The sequence below is a fragment of the Stegostoma tigrinum genome, chromosome 2 (assembly GCF_030684315.1).
Source record: "Stegostoma tigrinum isolate sSteTig4 chromosome 2, sSteTig4.hap1, whole genome shotgun sequence".
NCBI classification, from domain to species: Eukaryota; Metazoa; Chordata; class Chondrichthyes; order Orectolobiformes; family Stegostomatidae; genus Stegostoma; species Stegostoma tigrinum.
In genome coordinates, this window is record NC_081355.1 from 55525528 (window position 1) to 55550617 (window position 25090).

Consider the following 25090-nt stretch of genomic DNA (forward strand, 5'->3'; position numbering starts at 1 on the left):
CATTAGACTTAATATTTTGCGGCAAGTTTAATCAGCAATTCATTTGTAAATGCAGCATTGTCATGAAACCTATACGGAGCTTAGGGTTGAATATACATTTATTGGGAAGGCAACTATGAAGCTGCATAATTTGCTCAGCAACTTGTCGTGATGTGCAAACCAGGAGGTACGTTCTCCTTGCCACACATTGTTGACTGATTAGCACATTAATGCTAATGCATTAATGCTTTTTCAATAAAGTCTAGTCCATTACAAATCCTAATAAAAAAAAAGTGCTGGGGCATTCCTCATGGCAAAAGATTAGGGTGATGAAAAGGAGAGGCCCTCTCCTACTTGACTGTGAAATCATCATTAGAAAGCTCAGTTGGACAGAATAAGCATGACTTGCTACTCATTTACACCAAAATAATAGCAACCAATCAAGAACCACAGAAAATATTCCAAGATGAATGTGATATAAGAACTACAATGCGTCACGCTCTTCTTATATTGCAGTTTAAGTGATTTGTATCTTTTTCTTCTTTTAGTTGCAGCATAAATTTGACCTGATGTTGTGCTAGAGTTAACTTAAGATCTTAGCTGTGTCTCCAAGCAACGAAAGGTGGCAGTGTGATGACACAAAGTCAGCATTCTCTGTGTAGCTGAAGTTCAGATATATGCATCACTGTGAAAATTGCAGAGCCTGAGTCAGTCAGAGTGCCACTGTAAATCTAGAAACTAATAGCTAAAGAATGAATCTCTTCTCATAATGAATCAATGCACACTGAAAGCTTCTTCCAGATGCTCAGCACTGTGATATCGTGCACAAGTAAATGTATTTGACATTTTGTTTTATTATGTGCAGAACAATTTGTACCCGTGAAAAAAAGACAGATCACCATAGTAACAAAGGTTTTTCAGAATCCTGGGTTCAAAGGCTCTCTGTCAGATTTTCACGTTTATTTGGTGCACAGCTGAGCACCTCTTGCTCACTCTGGATGCACTAAGAGTTCACAGGATATAATTTATAGTAATGCCACTTCCATCAGATCACTACTTCCGCAATTGCAAGAGATACAGCAGTGATTACAAAAAGAGATGTCAGTCGCTATGCCCCAATTCCTCCTCCAAATCCTGATGCCAGGTTTTACAACCCTTCTGAGATTTGGCTGCTGCAAATGAAGAAAAATCTATGTAATATTAAAGCAGCTGCTCTGTCTGTGATTAAAGCCATGCGGTCAGCACTAGGAGTTCAGCCATAAAGAAATACTGAACTGCAACTGAGCTATTGCATAAATATCAAATATTAATCCATCTCTTTAATATAGCTTATACAAAACAGAAAACTTTGGACAAGGTATCTCATTAGTATCGTACAAAGCAGAAATCAAACAAACAGAGAATATACAGTCTGCACAAATGGAATTTACAGAGCGTAAACTGACAAGGATGAATTTTTCCAGTGACCCACAGGTGGAAAATCACACCAGTGATTACCAGCATGTTGTGATGATGGGTTAGGTTCCCCTATAATTCAATAAATGTTATACATTTCTCCTTCATCAAAGTAAACGTTGAAAAATGCCTAATTTTCTGCACATTTGCTTATCTTGAAATAAAATTGCAGGCTTCGACAAATATGGGTTCAGTTCTTGGTTAGGTACGTCAGACTGACACTTCTCTGCTGCATTAAAGGAAACTTGTATTGTGAGTGAATGAGAAATCAAACCAGTGCATCCATTATCAGAACCGGTGGATGTCAGAGACCTTGCAGTGTTCCTCCCTTTGACCAACACAATAGATTCACTAATTGTTCATTTCTGTTTGTGGGACATTGTTATGCACAAAAAAAGCTCTGGTGTATTTACCTGCAGAACAGTGCCTGCAGTTCAGTGATTTATTTTGCATGAAATAGTTCGGGGTGTTTTCGAGAGTTGCGATGAGGCATTGCATCTTTGTAATTTTGTTTTCTTTTTTGTGTGACTGGAGTGAGATTATAATGAGCACTGAACATCAGTTTTAACGCTGAACTGTTACCAAATTTGAACTAGTGCCAATTCCAAATAGTCTGTGTATTTAAAGGTAATGGTGATGCAGATATAAAGAACAGTTTTCCAGTTGAGACTTCGTCTGTGCCTACGATAGTATTTTCTACTTTCAGCAAAGGTTTTTCTTAGCATTCGCAGTGGTATCTATCGGGTACAGGCTTTAAGAAAAATAATCATTTTTATTCACATGTTGTGAATTTAACTGGGGTAGGGGGAATGTCAATGTTTAGATTTTGTTATGCTTTAGCAGAGTGAAGAATATCTGTTCAAATCATTCCAATGGAAGAGAGAGATGTGACTTGAGCTCCCTGGTAGTTGCCCAGTTTATTCATTCAATTTTGAATATTCATGTTTTGCGTTTTTAAAAATTCAAATGAAAATGCTACCGAGATTTGAATTGGGCTAATTTATAGTATGATGTCGAACAGTATAATTACTGCATCAAATGATCTGTTGAACTAGTCTGTGGCTGAGGACTTCCCAATACCAGAGGGGATATGCTGTCATGTCCATTAGGTGGTTAGTGAAATGGATGAAAATGTATTCGGGGAAAAGGGGTACAATTTGATCAACAAATAAAAATGAAGAAGTTACTTGCAAAAAGTTAGTGGATTTTAGTTTGAGTTAAACAAATCTGTAGTTTGCAATTTTGGTTCAGATTTAATATCATTCTTTGTGAATTGGAACTGTAACTTAGTCATTCTATTTGATTTTTAATTTTTTAGAAGCAGTATTAGCTAGGCTCAATTTATTATATATAATTTATAATCTAGAATATATAAACATGATTTAAACATGTAACCAAGGCTGGCATCTCATGGTGGATAAACATTGTTGGAAGTACTGTATTTTGGAAAAGACATTAAAACTGAGTTCCATCCTATGAATTGTACATTCTGATGAACATTAGAAATTATGTGTTGCAGTTTGAAGAAAAGTAGGGAACAGTTCTGGATCATGTTTCTATGTTAACCAATGCTACCTAAAACCTCTCTTTCATTATTTTTGTGTATTTGCCTACACAATAGCAGTTACTGCGTTTGAAAAATAATTCATCATGTTTTGAAATGCTTAATGTAGGGCACCATTATCAATACAAGCGTTGTAATTACCTGCTTCTCAGAGGTTATACGTGGCTTTACCTTCATCATAAACTTTGATCCCATTAATTAAGGAAGGAAAAAGACTGTTAAACATCTTTGCCATCCAATCAGTAGTTTGTAATCTGGCAACATTACCACAGAATACATTTTGTCATGAAGATGGTGCAAAATCTTTCATGTTCTGGGAAAAAAAATAAAAATGTTAATGATTCTCATACTTTCACTGCCTGTTTACTTTTCAGGCAGACCAGATGTCTGGTTTTCACATTCGCTCAGTGTTGTGTGTTCCCATCTGGAACAGTAATCATCAGATCATTGGTGAGTGGAGACATAGATATAAATTTAAACATGTTTTCATCAATAATAAAGAAAGGCCTTTTAATGCTGATTTCCTGCTCTGCGTGCACACCCATGAAGGTGGGACAGATTTGAATCTGTATGTGGCTGTTACTTTCCATTAGATTCTACACACAGTGTGAGTCTGCACTTATAGACCACACTTCGAAAACATGATGCAATTTTGTTTCAGACTTCTTGCACAAGAACATTGGTTCCAAACAACATCCAGAAGCAACTGGCTGCACTTTTAATTTGGGTGGTGTCGGCAGATCATGGTGGGGGAATAATGCAATCTGACTGTCCAGGTAGCATTACCAAGTGAGTAGCTCAGCTGTTCAGATGATGAAAATGCCATATTTAGTTGGTGCAGATTTAACTGGTGGAGTCTGAGTGCTGAAGTTGAATTAGCATCTATGAATAAGTTGAAGGCTATGCATGGAATTTATATCATAAATAATATCTTCTAGTTCCATATGCATAGGCAGCTAATTTTTTTATGAAATGTGGGAATGTCATTTAATACAGTGAATTATTTTTCACAGCTTTTCTGCCTAAGTGGAAAGAGACCTTGACACTGATAATCATCTATGAGGATATATATCAAACAGGAGAAATCACACACTCAAAATTGGTAGTCAGTAAAATGTCTACAAATATAACAGGCAGAATAGACTTGACAAATAGTTATTAGGAGCTTCTGCTGTACAAGCTGGGTTTCTTGAAGCTTCAGTGTGAAGTCTGCACTGCTTAAATGTTTTTCTGCTGGTGAGTAGCCAAGTGATTGTAGCCAGTTCTACACACTTTTTCATGATGAGGAACACCATCATTACTAGTCATGTCATAAAGTATTTCACAATGTTAGCATAGTTGTCCGCATTTTCACTCCTGTCCTTGGGAGGATATTGATCTGTTTAAAGAACAACACGATTTTCCTTACCATTGCAGTTCATCTGGTTTGTCACAGTTCTCATCATAATTTGTTCTGGAGTGAAGGTACCTCTACTAGCTCATTTTGAATTCTGGACAATCTGATTAACTCTTCCAAATTGAAGACTATGTGAAAGCAAAGTCAGAAACTGTTTAGATCTGAGATCATTTGGAAGGAGTGTCTATGTGACTAATCAAATAACAAGTTTAGAATTAAACTTTAGATTGTGATTGTCAGATGTAAGAACTTATAAATCAAAATGCAAATTCAAAATAAAATTGTTCCCATTACAGTCATATACTTGTTTCCAGCTGAGCCAGATGAGGAAAAATTGTGTATTATGAAGTAGTCATGGAGACTGAGAACTTTGAAATACTATGCAGAGTTAAAAAAGCTAAAGCTTTGTCCTGTGTTATTACATCATCTTGACTACATTTTCTTGCTGAACTCCAGAAATTGCAATTTTGTTAACTATTGGTTAGTGTGGCTAATAATCTCTTAAAATTTTTTGATGGCGTCTGATATATTTTTGCATAGTAATATTCAAAACACGAATCATTTCACCTAATCGATAATGATTAACCTATAATCTATAATAGGTTAGCGATAATCTCTCCCAGTGTGGTATAATAATGAGCTATACCTGTTGTCAAACAAAATCATAGTGGAAGTTCTTCAGATCCTAGAAACAACACCAGTGGATCATTTAAATTTATTTTCTGCTATAGGTGTTGCGCAAATTCTTAACAGATTGGATAGAAAAACATTTGATGATGCCGATCAAAGGCTGTTTGAGGTGAGCTTGTTACTTTCCCTATACTATATTAGCAAATTAAAATATCGTAACTGTTCAAAAATGCAATGTCTCGCCCATTCTGTGTCATAATGCACGATATTGAAACTTTCCTAATGTAAGACTTAACATAAGACTGTTTAAAAAGGCTTTTGGAGTTTGGATATTATTTGCAAGATGTCCCTTAATGTTAATCTTTTGACATTTGCTGGTTGAATGTATGATTGTTTATATGATGATGCCTATGAAAAGCAAAGTAGTTATAATGATTCCTTGTGCTTAACTATATAAATACCACTTATTTTTAAATCAGACTTCCATGACTTACAGAGAAATACTGATTTTGGTTCACTCATTCATGAATTAAACTATTTAAAGAATGATGATTAACTGAGATAATCCTTCTCTCTCATAGTTTCCAGTGATTTTAATGCATTGTAATTTTTTTATGCTATTAAAGAAAAGGAATGTTATGTCATTAGAGGTGGCTCAGTGATGAGCATTGTTGCTCACAACACCAGGGATTCAGGCTCAGTTCCAGCCTTGGGTGACAGTCTGTGTGGAGTTTGCACATTCTCCCCTTGTCTGTGTGGGTTTCCTCTGGGTGCTCTGGTTTCCCCTCTCAGTCCAAAGATGTGCAAGTTAGCTGGATTGACCATGCTCAATTGCCCCATGGTGTCCACGGTTGTGCAGGTTAGGTGAGTTAGCTATGTTAAATGTGGGGTTACAGGAATAAGATGGAATGCTCCTTGGAGGGTTGGTGAGACTTGATGGGCCGAGTGGCCTATATTTACACTGCAGGTATTCAATGAGCAATGACCAAACAACTAAACTGCAAAAGAGGCGTAGAATGATTGTTACTAGAATCAGAGCTGAACGGGAATCTTTTTTGGGGCTTTGGTGGCCACACTATATCACTGTTCAATATGTAGCAATATCACCCTAAAGATGGTGCTTTTATACGTCAATAATAAGTAATTATGGGGGAAGATTCTCTCTGTGTGCCATGTGTAAAAATTGTAATAGTTATGTAGAACCAGGTTTCTAATTTTGTTTTAATTTAAATACTAAGGGACGATTCTTCATCAGCGTGCTTTTACTGTGCTTTGTATTGGCGCAGCAAAATTCTGTTACGATGAAAAAGTCTCAAAAGCCACAAGACTGACTGAGGTCCGTTGTTCACATGGGTCGCAGAAATTATTTATATCCCATCCAAAGGTAGATCAGTATTGATGATTTTGATGTGGGGTACAATGCTACCTTTCAATTCCTTAAAAAACAAAGAAGTAATTTTGCAAACATGTGATAAAGCAAGTCCTCAGGTCAAAGGGTTCAAATATAGTGTTTGGAAAAGTATAACATCTGAAGACAGAGCCCCTTTTAATGCTTGATAGGGAGTATGAAGCACAGTTCCTTAAGAACAGAATATATTTCATCTGTGCAGTAACTTGTTTAGTAATTTGCAGAATTATGTAGGGTATTGTTTGAATATATGAACTAGACATGATAGATAAAAGGAATTATGCGGACAAGATGTTAGGTATGAAGTGAAATAAAGTAAACCATGCTTATTGAGATCAGGAACACTGACTTTGGGGAACTGACTTTTTAAAAATCTTTTTGGAAGCAGTGTCATTAAACTTTCTTGATTAGCTGCAGCTTTGGCAGAGATAATTAAATAACCACAGATGTTTAATCTTAGTTTTGTAAGCGGTCATTGTTAGGCAGTGTTCCCTTTGATGAAGAAAAACAATGGCCATTCATTATGTGCGTTCATGTGCTTATTTATTGTATCACAATCAAAACTTCATCATGTTCCGTAGGTTTGCCTAGTCTCCACCATGCCTTCTGATGAAATTCTGCACAGACTGTGTTTATACTGTTTTGTTAGCATTTTCAAGAAACACCACTCAAAGTTGTTAGTTTGGGAGAATCGTAGAGCCATAGAGCATGGAGACCGATCCTTTGGCCCAAATTGGTCTGTGCTGACCAAACTGTCCATCCACGCTAAACCCTGCACTTGGCTCATATCCTTCTAATTTTCCGATCCATGTATTTGATCTTTATGGAATTTCCAGGTATATATGTTGCATACTATTTCCTGTGTTGATTTTCAGAGTGATTGTATTTTCCTATGAAAAATGACCATGAGAAATGAATTAAAATATTGTTGATACACAGGGAAACTCAAAATTTAAGGACTGGTAAAAGTAGTTGTAATTGCTTGACAGTGTTTTAAAAGGGAACTTAATCTTGAAATTCTTTTTCTAAGTGAAAGAAATAAATTGTACTCCACTTGCATTAGAAGCAATTTATCCATACTGAAACAATTTACCTAAACCAACACACTAAAATTAATGCACGTTTCATATGTTGCAGTGTGCTGGAATAGCAATTTGTCTGTGTATTTTCTTCAATTGATGACAGTTGCAGATAATGTCAGTACATTAGTCACAATCTGACAAGATCTGGATTCACTGTGCTCTCTATGGTACCAGTGAAATAGTATGTGTTGCCTACTTCTGGAATATGACTTCTTAATCAGAATCTGTGCAAGCAAGCTGTGGTTTATTCACTCATGCAATCTGTGATGAAATATTTAATATGAAATTATCCATCTAACCAAATAAAATGATGAGGATCTCCCTAAATAAAAGTTGTGAGATGAATTCACATATTTAAATTGGTGTTCATGAGACATATTTAAATGACTCATGTCGTTGAAAATCTATCACCCAGTTGTTACAATCAATTTGTTTGCAATTTCTTATTAAGTATTCTTGTATTTTCTTTTGTGGGTTCTAGGCCTTTGTCATTTTCTGTGGTCTTGGCATCAACAATACAATAATGTACAACCAAGTGAAGAAATCCTGGGCAAAACAGTCGGTGGCTCTTGATGTGAGTCTGGTTCTTTAAAAAGTATTTTGCAAAGGTTTGATGAAATATGGAAAATGTTGAGTTCAGTGAATAATTAAATGTTATGATTTTTTCATACATTGTATGTACAGTACATTTTGAAAACTATGGATATATATTCAGAGAGAAACTATACCGAGAGATGAATGTAGTAATGTCCAACATTCTAATCTGCTCACTCCTTGGATGTCAAGGGGGAAAATTTGTGGAGCATCACCACACAGACAACGTCAGTTCTCCAGGGTCAGATAATACTGCCAGCCAGCATGAGTGCGTCCTTCATTGCTATCAATGACAAACTGTATGCATGCCCAGCAGCTAGAGGCTTGTGGTGCAGCATTCTCGCAGAGAATCTATGGATGTTTGCCTAATGTCATTCAAAGCGGTACAATGCAAACAAATTTCTCCCTATAACTCTGACAGTCTCTGATGGCAGGCTGCCAATTATCCCCACCCCACTGTGCCGCCTTACTTACAGCATTCACTGCTGAGCCCTTGAGCTACGTTGTCGCAGCTTTTTTATGGATCATAATTATGGGCCTCAGGATCATTAAAAATTATAAAATGGAGCTGAACTTATTGTGGGTATAAATAATTCAGGGCACACAATGTCTTGACAGTGTAATTGTGGTATAGTCTTTTGAGGTAAGGAAGGATCACAGCTCCTTTACTTTTTTAACCTTCTCATGTTCACACGCAATTATTTTGTGTTTTCCCATTTTAGTACATTTCAGAATTCAACTAAACTTGGTTAACGAGGGTTTCTTGAGTGAAAGAGAGTGGAGTTTTATTAACAAATACTTCCCAAAACAATAAACATCCAACCACCAAACATACAAATACAAATAGTAAACTTATAAAGAATGTGTGCCTGGCTCAGGCAGAAAGGTAAAGGCAAATGCAGTTATAGATTTTAACAGTCCTTGAGAATTAACAGGCCTGAGTCCAACAGCTTAGTTGTTCCCCTGTTCTTTAGCAGAGGTAAAATTTGCATATATTGACTTCACAATGAATACTCATTTCTACAAACAAAAACCAAAGGAACTGAGGATACTGGATGTCTGAAACAAAAACAGAAATTGCTGGAAAATCTCAGCAGGTCAGCCAGCCTCTATGAAGAGATATCAGAGTTAACATTTCAGGTTCATTGACCCTCCTTCAGAACTGATGATAGCGAGGAAAATGATTTTTTATGCAGAAGTTAGGGTGAGTGGTGTAGTGACTAGAACGAGGTCGGTCAGATGGACCTCATAGAATATGATTTCCTTGACTGGTGCTGTTAACCTGGCCCAGTCAGGGAGTCCTGGCTGATATATATCAACAGGAGTGTCTAGGGTTCTGCTGACATGAGGAGCCAGCTGTGAGCCACTTGGACAATGTCATATACCATGCATGTGTAAAGAAAGGGTGCCTTGGTGATAGGAAACCAGCCTTCACGGAATTATTTCATTGGGAGGGGGTAAGGCTAAGGGATAGGTACAGATAGAGCCCAAAGAGAGAGAAGAAGAGTTGAACAGACAAAGGAGTTGTTAACGGTCAGCCTAGGAGAATGAATAATTGTGAATGGGAACTATTAGTGGCTAATGATGGGTTAAGTGTTAGCGAGTTTTGAGAAGATTTGTAGCTCAGGTTGAGGTTCTGGATGTAAGTTTGCTCGCTGAGCTGGAACGTTCGTTTTCAGACGTTTCGTCACCATTCTAGGTAACATCATCAGTGAGCCTCCGGTGAAGCGCTGGTGTTATGTCCCGCTTTCTATTTGTGTTTAGGTTTCCTTGGGTTGGTGATGTCATTTCCTGTTCTTTTTCTCAGAGGGTGGTAGATGGGCTCCAAATCAATGTGTTTGTTGATGGAGTTCTGGTTGGAATGCCATGCTTCTAGGAATTCTCGTGCGTGTCTCTGTTTGGCTTGGCCTAGGATGGATGTGTTGTCCCAATCAAAGTGGTGTCCTTCCTCATCCGTGTGTAAGGATACTAGTGATAGTGGGTCATGTCTTTTTGTGGCTAGTTGATGTTCATGTATCCTGGTGGCTAGCTTCCTGCCTGTTTGTGCATGGACACCACTTTGATTGGGACAACACATCCATCTGCCACCTGGGTTAAGTGTAATAGCAGACCATGTGATATTAATGCCTGGTGTCTAAGGTTTTTGAGTAGATTTGGAGCTCGGGTTGTGGTTGGTTGGCTTGCCAAGCTGGTCCGTTGTTCCACCAATGTTTCGTTACCCTGCTGGGTAACATCATCAGTACAGCCTCGAAAGAAGTGTGGTTGTCATTTTCCACTTGTTATTTAAACTCTGGTGTCTGTCGAGTTACTTTACTTCCGGTTTTCCTTCACAGTGGAGTGTATATAGGGTCTAACGCTGTGTTTGTTGTTGGCCTTCTTAGTCGAGAACCAGACCTCTAGGAATTCACATGCTTGTCTCTGCTTGGCCTGTCCCAGGATCCTGGTGTTGTTCCAATCAAACTGGTGTCTGTGTGTATGGAGACAAGTGAGTATTGGTCATGTCTTTTTGTTGCTATTTGGTGTTCATTTATTCTTGTAACCAGTTTCCTTCCTGCCTGTCTAATGTAATGTTTGTCGCGGTCCTTGCATGGAATCTCATATATTATGTTGGTTCTGTCCCATCGTGACTAAGAGGTCTTTGGTTCTTGTTAGCAGTTGGTGTGGCATTGATGATGGTTTGTGTGCTACTCCTGGTGCCCAGTGGCCGTAGGAGTCTTGTTGTCAGTTCAGATATGTTCTTGACATATGGTATCGTGACAAGGGTAACACAGTGTGGAGCTAGAGGAGCGCAGCAGGCCAGACAGCATCTGAGGAGCAGGAAATTTCACATTTCGGATCGGGACCATTCTGTGTTTCTTCAGCTCCACACTGTGTTATATCTGATTCTAATGTCTGCAGTTCTTGCTATTTCAATGCGACGAGGGTGTTGGGTCGTACTGTACCTTCCTGTTGTTTGTACGATAGGCATGGTCGGACCCAGCTGTTCAGTTATCCATTATCCATTGTCTCTGCATACTTGGAGGTATTCTTCTTCATTTTGGTGTAGTTCTGGGTTGCTGCAGTGTGTTCTAGCTCATTTGAGCAGTATTTTTACGCAACCCCATTTGTGGGTGTAGGGGTGGTAACTGTGGAAATTTAGGACTTGATCAGTGTGTGTAGCCTTTCAGTATACTTTGGTCAGAAATTCGAGGTTGGCCCTGCATTCTTCCATCACATCGCAGCAAGCCTGAGACACAGATGTTGGCCAGGAAACAGCCTGGTATGTTAAGGTGGCAGGCAACTGGAAGCTCAGGGTCATTTTGGTGGGCAGAACGTAGGTGTTCTGCAAAGCGGTCGGTCAGTCTACGTTCTGTTTCCCCAGTGTAGAGGAGACTACATTGTGAGCAGCGAATACTGTAGACTAGATTGAGGAAAGTGCATGTAAAGTGCTGCTTCACCTGGGAAGATATGTTTGGGCCTTTGGATACTGGGGAGTTTAAATGGGCAGGTGCTTCACTTTGTGATTGCAGGAGAAGATGCCATCGGGCTGTGAGAGGATTTTGGAAGTCAAGGAAGAGAGTACCAAGGTGTCCCTGAGGTGGACAATGGAGAGGAATAGGCATCTGTTGTTCCCCTCCCCTCCCTTGTCCGCCTTCCGCAGGGACCTTTCCCTAATATAAGTACACTGGGACAATGAAGGTCATCAGTTTAACTGGCACAACGTAACCATAGTAGCCCAAGCCAAACATAGACATGCAGGGGAATTCTAAAGGCATGGTTCTCCACCCATAATACCATCAACAAACCTAGAGAATAGGACCCCATATACAAACCCATAAAGAACAGAACTGGAAACGACACAGATCACCATAACGGACTGGACAGTATAAATTCCAAGTGAAGTAGAACAATATTGCTTAATTGGAGGCCTCACTGATGATATTACCTAACATGGTGATGTAACGTCTGGAAAAAAAACAAGCCAGCTCAGCAAGCAAATCAAAACCTCAGCCGCAACCAGAGCTGCAAATCTTTGATAAAAATCTTTCAGTTTTTATTAGACAATTAGCTGAGCTGCCTTCAAGCACCTTTCTTGCCGAATACAGTGATTGGTATTTTTTATCTAATATACTGTTAAACATTGCTGAAACTCTCATCCATGACATTGTCATCCCCGGACTTAACTATTCCAATGTTGCCTTGGCTGGCCTGCTTCATGTCCTCCATGACCAGTGAACTTCAGCTCATCAAGAATTGTGTTAGAGCCAAAGAAACTGAAGATTTTGGAATCCAAAGTAAACAGACAAAAGGCTGGAAGAATACGGCTAGCCAGGCAGCATCTGGAGGAAAGGAGAAGTCAGTGTTTCGGGTATTACCCTTCTTCAGGACCTTTTTCAGAAATGTGTTTGTCTCTGCCCCTTCCCCACCCTACCATCGTCCAGCTATGCAACTCCTCATAACCTTCCATTTTTTTCATTCCAACCGCACATCCATTTTGCCTACCTATTGCGAGACAATTGTATGTTCTACCTTCAGCTATCTAAAGTCCACAATCTTGAATTTCCTTTCTAAGTACCTCCACCTTTCACCATTCTATCGTGCTTCACAATGTGAGAGAAATACAAGTTTTTCCCAATCTCTCTTCATAGGACAAGCAGTGACCCTGGAAACAAGTCTCATGAGCCTTCATTGCACTCCCCCAAAGCAATAATATCCTTATAAGGCAAGGGAACCAAGATGACACACAATATTCTGGATACAGTCAAAAAATTTTGTTAAGACTTCACTATTCCTTTTGCCTTTTCTTTCGTGATGCAGACTGACATACCACTCACCTTCCTAATTGTCTTGTGCACCTACATGTTAGCCTTCAACTTACTGCCAAGGACTCCTAGGTCCATTTGTATATCTCCTTTTCTTTTAATGACTTGCCACTTAAGATGTACTCTGCACACGTCTTATTCCTACCAAAGTAGATAATCTCACATGCTTTAATTTTGATGACCAACCTACCATTGGGGACTATCAAAAGCCTTCTGAAATCTAAGTGCACTACTTCTACCAACTCCTCTCTATCAATTCCGCTAGTAACATCCTGAAAAATACCAGTCAGTTCATCAGATGTGATTTCTCATTCATAAATCCATACTAGCTATGCCCAATCAGATCACTATTATAGAACAGGAATGGGCCATTCAGCCTTTTTGAGCCGGCTCCACCACTCGTTGTGCTCATGGCTGATGATCTGCCTAATGCCACATTCCAGCTGTCTCCCCATACACCTTGATGCCTTTGATAATTTTTTCAGATTTTAATTTCTTTCTTGAATATATTCAGTGACTTGGCCTCCAAAACCACCTTTTGTGTGAAGAAAATTCTTCTCATCGTAGTTGTAAATTCACTGCTGAGACTAAGTCTCTAGCCGTATCTCCCCAACCAGGGAAAACATCCTCCCTACATCTAGTTTGTCCGGATCTGTTGGAATGCTATACCATACAATCAGATTCCCTCTCTTCCTTTTGAATGCTAAGAAATACCAGTCCAGCCGAATCAATTTCTCATCATAGGACAGTCCTGCGACTCCTGGTAGCAGCCTACTGTACCTCCACTGCAATCCCTCTATGGTAAGTGAATTCAAAACCTCACTCAGTACTCCAGATGTGAAATCATCAAGACCCTGCGTAACTGCAATCAGCCTCTCTTACTTCTGAACTCAAATCCTTTTGCCAGTCTTCCATTGGCTTGCTGCAGCTGCCTCTCTACTTCCATTGACTGGTATACGAAGACACCCAGATCCGACTGTACATTCACATATCCCAATATATCGCCATTTAACTAAAACTCTTCCTTCGGCTTGTATGCTATCAGACAGATAGTTGCCCGAACACCTAAGCAGAAGGAGTGAAGGGAATACATTCAACGCACCAGAGAGGAAAGCCCTCCAAGGACTCTAGAGACAGGAACATTATAATCCTGCTGGCAGTCAAAGGGCACATAACTGTCATACTGAATAGAATGCAGTATATCGAGAAAGCAAACACTTAACTGGTAGATACCGACACCTACTAACAGATGGTGACATACCCAACACCATAACTGGGAAATCATATTTTAACCACCCTGAGGAATCTACTCAAAACGGGCAAAACTGGCAAATTTGATTACCAGAGAATGAAACCAGAAGGATCAAACACATCCCACTTCTATGGTCTCCCCAGGATACACCGACGTACAGGTTAACAAAAGTACAAAGGAGACTGAAACACCTAGTAGACAGCTCAAACCACTCCATCCAGTCTGCCCATTAATTCCTCAACATCATGAAGGACACCAGAATAAATGAGGACGAGATCATCGTATCCTTTGACATGACTGCATTACTTACCTCCATAAACTTCACCCTAGCTAAGGAAACTCTAGCCTCGCTACTAGACAGACCAGGGATACAGATACCCAAAAACACCAACATCATCAGCGAAGACGGCACCCTGACAGTACTGGATCTGTCCCTCACAACCCACTTCACCTTCAACAGCAAGTTATATGGACAAATCAATGGAAACCCATGGGATCACTGCTATCAGGATTAATAGCAGATGCCATAATGCAAAGACTGAAATGGAAAGACCTTCCCATCATCCAACCAAAAGTATGGATCTGCTGTGTGGTTGACACTTCCATCATTATCAAATGTTCTAAACTGGAGAAAATCCATCCACTTATAAACAACATCCTCACTGGCATACAATTCACCAAGGAAGAGGAGAAGAACAACAGCCTTCCATTCCTGGACATAATGGTTGAAAATAAGGCCAACGGTGAGCTCCAGACCAGCATATTTGGGAAGGCCACCCATACTTCCTTTTTTCATTCATTTACAGAATGAGGGCATTGATGACCAGGCAGCATTCATTGCCTGTCCCCAATTACCCAGAGGGCAGCTTAGAATCAACCACATTGCTGTAGATCTGGAGTCACATGTAGGCTAAGCCAGGCAAGGACGGCAGTTTCCTTCCCTAAAGGACATTCGTGAACCAGATGGGTTTTACCGACAATCGCCAGTGGGTTCATGATCATCATTAGGTTCTTAATTCTAGATATTTCTAGTGAATTCAAATTCTACCATCTGCCATGGTGGGCTTTGAATTTGGGTCCCCAGATAGTTATCTGGGTTTCTGGATTCACAGTCCAGCAATAGTATCACTAGGCCATTACCTCCCCCTATATGGATCAGGTAACTCGACTACAATAGCAATCATCCCAATACCCACTAATGGAGCTGCATCAAAATATCATTCAAGTGAGTCGCACTGCAGCACCCCGGACCTCTGCAAAGCTGAGGAAGAATACCTGTACAGGATCTTTAGAAACAACAGTTATCTACTCAATAGAGCACAACAGGAAGACACAACATGTCCAGAGACACTAGTCACCCTATTGTACATTAAGGGCATATCTGAAATGACTGCCATATTACTCCACCCCCTAGGAATCATGGTGCTCATGACAAACTGACAGCTACACTTGACAACTACTGATGAGAATAAGGGATCCAACAACTACAACTAAACAGAAGCAATGTTATTTACAAGAAACCTTGCAAAGATGTTACATAGGGAAAAGTGGAAGGAAACTAGTCATCAGGATTCACGAACACCAACTAGATACCAAGAGACATGACCAACTGTCTCACACTTCAGTACGCATGGACAAAGAGAGACACCAATTCAACCTGGACAACGTAGCCTTCCTAGGACAAGGTAACCAAAGACACGCACAAGAATTCCTGGAGGCCTGGACCTCCATATACCAACCACTAAGAAACCAATCCAGAAGTAATGGCACTCACCCCGACAAACCAAGACACAAATAGCAAGTGGGACAGAACACTGATGCTTCTCCAGCAGGGTAATGAAATGTCTGTGAACTAATGAACCAGCTTGGTGAGCGAACCAACCAAAAAAATGAATTAAACACCGAGTAGTGTCATAAAGCTGTTAATCATTCACGCTTAATACTAAAAAGAGACTCGTAATCATGAAACCTATTCAATGATTTTAAATCCCATCATGAAGCATGTTCAACGATTTTAAATCCCCTCACATGTTCACTCTCTTAGAAGAATAGACAAACTTTTATTTGGTAACTACATTAAAAACAGATAATCCTTTAATAACACCTCTAAATGCCAACCAAAATGGGAAATGTTTATGTAACTTTTGAAACCCCGGTAAGGATTCTTTATGACCTCAGCTGAATAACAGCATTTGGAAAATGTCAAAATTAACTGAATTGAAATGATAGGAACAGATAGTAATTTTGTTTTTAAACCTACACTCGGTGGCTTGTGAATCATAGCAGCCCAGTAGAGTTTTTTCCTTTTAATTCTAAACTGTGATTTACAGTTTTTTTTTTCATGTTTAAAGGGATTGGGGATTTTAAAAAAAACCTTTACATCATGACACTTAAACAGATCTTACCTGCTCTGAAGTGTATGTAAGTCTATTCCATAAATTCATAGCTGCATTCTGAAGTTTCAAGCTTTTGTTCAGCAAAAACTAGGTTTGATTGAACTCTGCATTAAAGTCAGATGCTAAGCTGGGATTCCTCACAGTGACTTACACACAGTTTTCTTCCCCTGCAGGAAAAATGGGACAGGTTGGAATTGCGGTTAGGAATTCTGTATTCAGTACTGCCTGTCATTTTTAAAGGTTTATGGATTCAGGCCAACTCTGCAAAAATCCAGCCTGACTTTATAAATATCGCCAATTAGTAAACATTCCATCATAAGTTGGCTTTCATGTTCCTTAGCTTGAAATCGGTCATTGCCATTGACCACGTAGCTATCCCGCTAACATTGCGAGTGAATTTACCATTTGAGGGAGACCGTAGAATGGTGTTCCCATTTATTTTCCTCAGCTATCTAGGAAGCTACAACTTGGAGGAAGGAAGTGAATGTAGGGTAGTCAAATATTCAGACAACACAAAAATAAGTAGAAAGGTTGAGAGGAGTGAAGGCCATTTGCAAGGAGAAATATTGATAGATTAACAAAATGGGCAAAAATGTTGATGAATGGAGTGTTATGTGGGAAAATGAGTTCAATTTGGAAGGGAGAACAAAAAAACAGTATTATTTAAAAGGAGAAAAACTACAGAAAGTTGCAACATGTAGGGACTTGGGAGTACTAGTACATGCAGCACAGAAATTTAGTACACAGGTGCAGCAGGTAATCAGGAAGGTCAATGGAATGTTGAGCGTTATTTCAAGGAGGTTGGAGTCTAAGAGTAAGGAGTCCGTACTGCTGTAGGGCCTCCTGTACAAGGTGCTGGTGAGACTGCATCTGGAGTGCTGTGAGCAATTTGGTCCCCTTAGTTAAGGAAATATATTATTTCATGGGAGGCAGCTCAAAGAAAGCTCACTAAGATGGTCCCTGGTAAGTAGGGATTTTTTTTATTGGTTTAAAGAGTTTGGGATGCTGCTTACTGGAATTGAGAAGAATGAGAAAAGAATGAAGTGATTAATTTTGGAAGGTTGAATTTGAATGCAGAATACAGGGTTAACGGCAGGATTCTTGGCATTGTAGAGGAACGGCGGGATCTTGGGGTCCATGTCCATAGATCCCTCAAAGTTGCTGACCAAGTTGATAAGGTTGTAAAGAAGGCGTATGGTGTGTTGTCTTTCATTGGCAGGGGAATTGAGTTTAAGAGCCGTGAGGTTATGCTGCGGCTCTATAAAACTTTGGTTAGACCGCACTTGGAATATTGTGATCAGTTCTGGCCACCTTCTTAGCTTTAGAGAGGGTGCAGAGAATTACTGCAATGCTGTCTGGACTGGAGGGCAGGTCTTATGAGGAAAGGCTGAAGGAGGCTCTTCATACAGAGTGTGGTGGGCGTGTGGAATGTGCTGCTGGCAGTGGCAGCGGAATCAGATATATTAGGGACATCTAAGTGACTCTTGGATAGGCACATGGAGGATAGTAAAATGTAGAATATGCAGGGTAGATTGATCTTAGTGGCACAACATTGTGGGCCAAAAGGCCTGTACTGTCTATGTTCTATGAGAGATGATTTAATTAAAACATGTAGGATTTGTAAGGGGCTTTACAGGCTAAATGCTGACAGGTCTCCCTGGGAGAATCTAGGACCAGAGGGAATAGTCTCAGGGGCACCAAATTAAGACAGATGGGGAGAAACTTCCTCTCTGAGGGTTAAGGATCTTTTTAAAACTTCTTTCCTCAAAACTTAAGGGGCTGACTCCTTGTGTATATTTAAGCCTGAGATAGATGGATTCTTATCAAAAGGTGAATCAAGGGCTATGGGCAAGAGCAGGAAAGTTGACTTCGAGAATGTCAGATAAGCCATGATTCTGTTGAATGGTGGAGCAGGCTTGAGGGGCTGAAATACCTGTTCCTAATCTATTTCTTGTGGTCTTAGGTACTTACGTCAATCAACATCAGACGTGACAACCTCACAGTTTGGAAGCATTACTTTTTGAAAGATCAAGGACGTCGAGTCTCTGCCTATAAGTCGGGTTTCATGAGCTAGTGTCTCTTGTGAGCTTGTGCCTCTGTTGCTTTCCTGTCTGCTGACCTCTTACTGGTTTCTTCAAAGCAGATGGTTGCTGCTCCTGGTGACCATCTTGCTGCCTATCTGATTTAGGTCAACCATAGCACCACTTGATGTTGCGTCTTAATATCTGTAAAGTTCACAAAATAGCCTCTTAACATAAATGTGCTGAATTATGCAATTTTTTTAGTAGCAGAGAAGAAAAGAGCAGCAAGCACTGTATATTTATTTTGTTTGTATTAGTGACTTTACTTTGGTCCTGTAATTTGTTTTCTGTCTTCTTGACATTCTCTCAATTATGACTTTGAGCCAATGATGTAAGTGTAAATACAAACCCAAATCTTGTTAAAATTGTCCAATTTAAGTATCACGATCAGCAACATGTGCTGTATGTGGGGTTCACCACAAACATCAAAATCACCTAAAGGTTAGCATATTGGATCCAGCTCCTGGTTGTGACTTCATTTCGAGCAAATTTAGCAATCCTTCTAAAGTCCAAAGTTCATAATTTTAACTACTAAAATGCTGCCCATAGTCTCATAGATGTTTGTTATAAGGTTGTGCTGTGGTGTGAACTTTGCCCTACTGTTTTTTCAGCATCGTGTCTTGAAGAAGAAACTTCCCAGCTCCCTTTCCCCCTCCCAGTTACCAGAGATAATCTCCTCTGCCGAGAAACTCTTCAACCACATACTTACACCGATCACCATCCCACCTACCTTCCCCAGCCCCACCTCTCCTCTCTATTTATTTTCCAGCTCCCTTACTTCACCCCATTTTTGACGAAGGGTCCTGACCTGAAACATCAACTTTCCTGCTCCTCTGATGCTGCCTCGCCTGATGTGTTCCTCCAGCCCCACACAATATTGTGTCTGAGAATCTTACCTGGCTCTTTCAAACACAAAATAGGCCAAGTGTCAATTGCTTGATTATTTAAATACATTGACCTGAATATCCCTGCATTCTCTCAATCTCCTGGTGGAACCTTTGCTAGAGATCACCAAAATTCCTGTTTAGTTATTGGCATTAGCCTTTTGAAAAATCCTACAATATAAAATTACCATTTTATTCTATACTATAGTTTGAAGTGCTCTGATCTTGATCCATAAATCAATGTATTCATAGAACTCAGTTGCACTCAGAAGAGTGTGTAAGTCAACAGTGTCAAAGAGGAGTGGTCAGCCATGTCTAGGAACTTACTCCTCCCTCTCTCGTGAGACAACATTAATTGAGATGTGATTAAAATAAGTTGAGTGGAACCATTTTTAGTTTTTAAAGATTCAAGTTAATTAAAGGTAATATATAGTTGACTATTTGCAACACTTTGATGCGTTGAGATACAAAATTTTATCACCATCGTTGGAATGTATATTTCAAAATTGTTTTTTTGCATTGTTATGCTGACAGGATGAATTTCTCACTGACGGTTTTGTGTGCGAAGAATACCACAAAGATTTAAATTTAAAATTGGATGCAGTTTTAAATGTATACTTTCTACTGTTTTCATAGTTGGAGCAAATTACATGATTTTAAAAAAAGAAGAGAAAAGAATCAACTGATATGTGAAGTTATGTTGCCTTCATTTTTAAAATGTTCCTTAAAATCTATCCCTTTGAACAAGGTTTTGGTGACCTGTCTTCATATCTTCTTATAAAACGTAGTGTTATATTTTGTCTGAAAATTGTGCTTTTGTGAAACACCTTTGAACATTCCACTGTATTAAAGATGGAATATAAATTCAAATTGTTTTTGAGCGTGGAGTAATCTCTGCATGTGTTCGGATGTCTGCTAAATTTTTCAGATGTTCTGCTTGGCCATCTGAAGCAGGTTTCAAGTTCTATGTCTATCTTTATAAGGGGCTAGATGCAGTCTTTTAAGACCTCTCGGGAAATTACTATGTGATGAATGGAGCAAGAGCTGTCCTGGTTTGCTCAGGATTCCACAGTTATGGAAACAGATAAAAGCAGGAGTGCTTGCTTTAACTCTGTAGTCCTCAGAATTACACTCTTAACCAATTTCTACTCCAGCTGTGTACTCTCCATACCTCCTAACATCCCCAACCATTGTCGGCAGCTGCTGGGACTGGCTTTCAAGTTGTGTTCGGCATTCTTTGCCTTTATGTTTCCCACCTGTGTTTGGAGGTTGGAGGACCAACAACATGCAATAATGTCGATAAGACATTCAATTTTGGGCTGTTAACTGTTGGGGTGAGTGCATCAATGTGCCAGAGATAATGTGCGCACGAATGGACAATAATCAGTTCCCACCATTATGTGACTCATAATGATGAACATGAAAATAATACAAGTTTATATTTCACCTTAGGCAAAATTTCAGTATTTACTTGTTTCTTTTTATTGTTTCAGCTGCTGTCATACCATGCAACATGCTCAAAAGTAGAGGTCGATCGACTGAAGGTAAACATCTCCAATATGATTCCAACAAAATACATTTAGCACAGTTCCAGTTGTACTATCATTTGGCAGACACCACTAATAACATTCTCCATTATATCCTGGAAAACACATAGCTCTAAAATAAAACCTTTCTTTATAGAGATACTAAATCAACACATGTGAGCAAGCTATTGGTGTTTTTTTTAACTCAATTGTGCTGATCTCTTCTTTAATAATAGATTGTCTTGGGAATTTCATTCACAAGATGTTTTATATATCAACATGCGTGACTGGGTTTATAAATTAGTAAACAGGTTGTTGATTATAAATCTAGAAGCGAGTGATTAAATGTAATGCATTCGCCTGCTGACTCTCTGCTGCCACATGAAGAATACTGAATACAAAAGAGTGGTCAGTGCAGATTATTTATTAAAGTAATAAAATCTGCTCACAGTGAAAAAAGCAAATGGATGAATTTAAGGCCTGCTCTCCCCTATTACACAAAGAATTACTGCATATTACCTTCTTTGTGCATGCTGTTGCTGTAATGTCTATTTTATGTTGTATAGTAAAATGTTAAGAATTGTGGGAAATAAATTATGGTAATTACAAAACTGATAAGTTATTGCAATTATTTTATCTATAGATATTTCCCATAAACAAGTTATATATATTAGGTGCAAATGTTTAGTTATTGGCAGTGTCATCTGTGTGGAATATCCAAGTGCAAGAGTCGAATGATGTATTTTAACGATACTATCAATAATGTTGGTAGTGTTATGGGTGCCATATTATGCGCTGCTTTTGTGGCAACAATTACCCCTCAACCTAGACACTTTTAAAACACTATCTAGAGATAATTTTAGTGGTGCCTGATGTAACTAACATGGGTAGTTTCATGTGAATTTCTCTTTGTTATTTCAGCCATGTTCAAATATAAATATGTGATCTTCCAATTGTGTACTTCTATCTGGGTACCTTCTCTTTGAGGAACAGGAATCTTGTGCATATTGATGTTGGTGTTTTTAATATGTGCTTCCAATGGACAAATGCTTCCTGTCAGGAGAACAAATCAAAAATGTATCCATGATTGCACTTCCCATTTCACTTAGATATACACTTAGACATTGATTAAAATGTTCTCCCACTTGTCCCAGCTGTATACTTCGCTTCTATGATTAGGTGACTTGGTCAGAGCTTAGAATGAGCCAGTCATATAGTTGCTGTTCATAGTCAAATACTGGAAAAGGCTGTTGAGTGACATTACTCATTCTGTTTGTTCTGTGTTTTTTCTTTTATGGATATTTAAGCTGATATTAGATTTAGGTGTTAATATCAGACATGTAATAGATTGCCAGTGTAATATGAGACAGCCAGATCCTGTTACATGATCTGTTGGGTTTTTTTTCCTACATATTGTGAATATCATGGTCTACAAGGTGAAGGAAATTTGTACTATGAGTTTCTACTTTCTCGGAATTGTGATCAAAAGCAGCACAGATTGATAAGCGTGGAGGTAATTTTTGACTTTGTATCAAAGTGAAAGTAGATGATATTTTTTACAGAATCAACTGTATTGTTTACAACTGCTTTTCACTTTATTCACTTCAGTTGAATCCAACCCTGGGAGAGATGTCTAAGTGGGCAGGAGAATGTCAGGGGCTGGGTCATGGGGAGCAATGAGGTAAATTTCAAAAGTGGTAACATTCTTAGCCCGTTGCAGTGTTAACAAGTTCTTGATCACTTGCCTGCAAGTCCGATCTCTTTGCGTTCTCACAACCTCTTTTTTTCTCCTGTGAGTTATTTTTCCACATCTCTTCCTCAATCATCACCTTTCATCCTCAAGATGTATTGCTCCATGATCTCTTTTCCACTGTGAACTCTTTCTCCAGTGACCTCTTTGCACCATCAATATTTTCGCCCTTGACTTCTTTGTCCCTGTAATCACTTACCCCCATGCTTGTCAAATCTTTCCCCGTGACCCCCATTCCGATGCAAACCATTTTTCCCGTGACCCCTTTGTCTTTTATCCCCTCCGCAAGCCAAATTCTTGACAACAATAAGCCTCCTTTTCTCCCCAGTGTAATTTCTTAAATACTCTCGTGGGATGTGGGCATCGCTGACTGGCTAGCGTTTATTGCCCATTGATAGAGGCCCTTGAGCTGAATGGCTTGCTAGGCCATTTCGGAGGGCATTTGAGATTCTGTGTGGGTTTGGAGTTACATCTGGGTCAGAGCAGATGAAGATGGCAGATTTCCTTCACTGAAGGACATTAAGTGAGCCAAAGGTTTCTTTTTCTAACAATTCACAATTATTTCATGGTCATCAGAAGATTAGATTCTTAATTCCAAATTTTTTTAATTTATTGAATTCACACTCTTGTATCTGCGTGGCGGAATTCAAACCCATGTCCCTAGAAGACTAGCTGAGTTTCTGGATTAAGAGTCTAGTAGTAATAGCACCATCATCACCCTGTCTGAATACTGAGCCCATCTTACCATCTGAAGCTGCCATGCTTCTTCCCTGCCTGCTTGTAAATATCAAGACCAGGGTGCCCAGATCTGCTGTAGGCTCCTATTTTTTGTTTGATCAAAGTACATCAGTCCCATCCTCTGTAGAGCAGCACTTTGTGTATAGTTTGGCATTTTACAGTTCCATTATACACAGTTCCATTATACACATCCTATGTAATTGCCAAGTGAGATTTTCAATTCTGACTTGATCTGAACACAGCTTCTTGGAATGAGAGGCTTATTTGAAGGCTGGCACACTCCTTATAAAATAAATACTTGCATTGTCAAATTAAATATGTTCTCCCATTCTGTTTAGCCATTGCTATAGTCAGTAAGTAAGTGAAGAGGTTAACCCTCTTGCATGCCGTTTATAATCATATTGCCTTTGTAAAACATTAAACTTAATACACATTAGCAATCCATTATTATTCATCCGTTGATTAAACTCGTGCAGGAACTATACTAAATAGATAAAAATACCATCATAATTTATGAACAATCAATCAAAATTTCCATCTGGTTCTTTGTGATAAAATAAACAAATATTAATGCAACAACAGTGTTTGATTGGTGATAATGGGAACTGCAGATGCTGGAGAATCCAAGATAATGAAATGTGAGGCTGGATGAACACAGCAGGCCCAGCAGCATCTCAGGAGCACAAAAGCTGACGTTTCGGGCCTAGACCCTTCATCAGAGAGGGGGATGGGGTGAGGGTTCTGGAATAAATAGGGAGAGAGGGGGAGGCGGACCGAAGATGGAGAGAAAAGAAGACCGGTGGAGAGGAGAGTATAGGTGGGGAGGTAGGGAGGGGATAGGTCAGTCCAGGGAAGACGGACAGGTCAAGGAGGTGGGATGAGGTTAGTAGGATCTGCCAATGTGGTATACTGCATCCACTGTACCCGGTGTGGCTCCCTCTACATTGGGGAAACCAAGCGGAGGCTTGGGGACCACTTTGCAGAACACCTCCGCTTGGTTCGCAATAAACAACTGCACCTCCCAGTCACAAACCATTTCCACTCCCCCCTCCCATTCTTTAGATGACATGTCCATCATGGGCCTCCTGCAGTGCCACAATGATGCCACCCGAAGGTTGTAGGAACAGCAACTCATATTCCGCTTGGGAACCCTGCAGCCCAATGGTATCAATGTGGACTTCACCAGCTTCAAAATCTCCCCTTCCCCCACCGCATCCCAAAACCATCCCAGTTCATCCCCTCCCCCCACTGCACCACACAACCAGCCCAGCTCTTCCCCTCCACCCACTGCATCCCAAAACCAGTCCAACCTGTCTCTGCCTCCCTAACCTGTTCTTCCTCTCACCCATCCCTTCCTCCCACCCCAAGCCGCACCTCTATCTCCTACTTACTAACCTCATCCCACCTCCTTGACCTGTCCGTCTTCCCTGGACTGACCTATCCCCTCCCTACCTCCCCACCTATACTCTCCTTTCCACCTATCTTCTTTTCTCTCCATCTTTGGTCCGCCTCCCCATCTCTCCCTATTTATTCCAGAACCCTCACCCCATCCC

At 39.7% G+C, this 25090-nt stretch overlaps 1 protein-coding gene across 4 annotated transcripts in view; it reads left to right on the forward strand.

Annotated features, from left to right (window-relative positions):
• pde11al (phosphodiesterase 11a, like) overlaps window positions 1-25090 on the forward strand; it is a 282715-nt gene that overhangs the window by 158370 nt on the left and 99255 nt on the right. For all 4 annotated transcript variants that reach the window (XR_009447140.1, XM_059654047.1, XM_059654050.1 and 1 more), the window contains exons 7-10: window positions 3373-3448; window positions 5126-5193; window positions 7996-8088; window positions 21017-21067. Coding sequence is in view for 3 of the 4 variants with exons in the window: in XM_059654047.1 (XP_059510030.1) it covers window positions 3373-3448; window positions 5126-5193; window positions 7996-8088; window positions 21017-21067 (288 nt within the window). In the remaining variant the exon portion in view is untranslated. The remainder of the gene's footprint in view (window positions 1-3372; window positions 3449-5125; window positions 5194-7995; window positions 8089-21016; window positions 21068-25090) is intronic.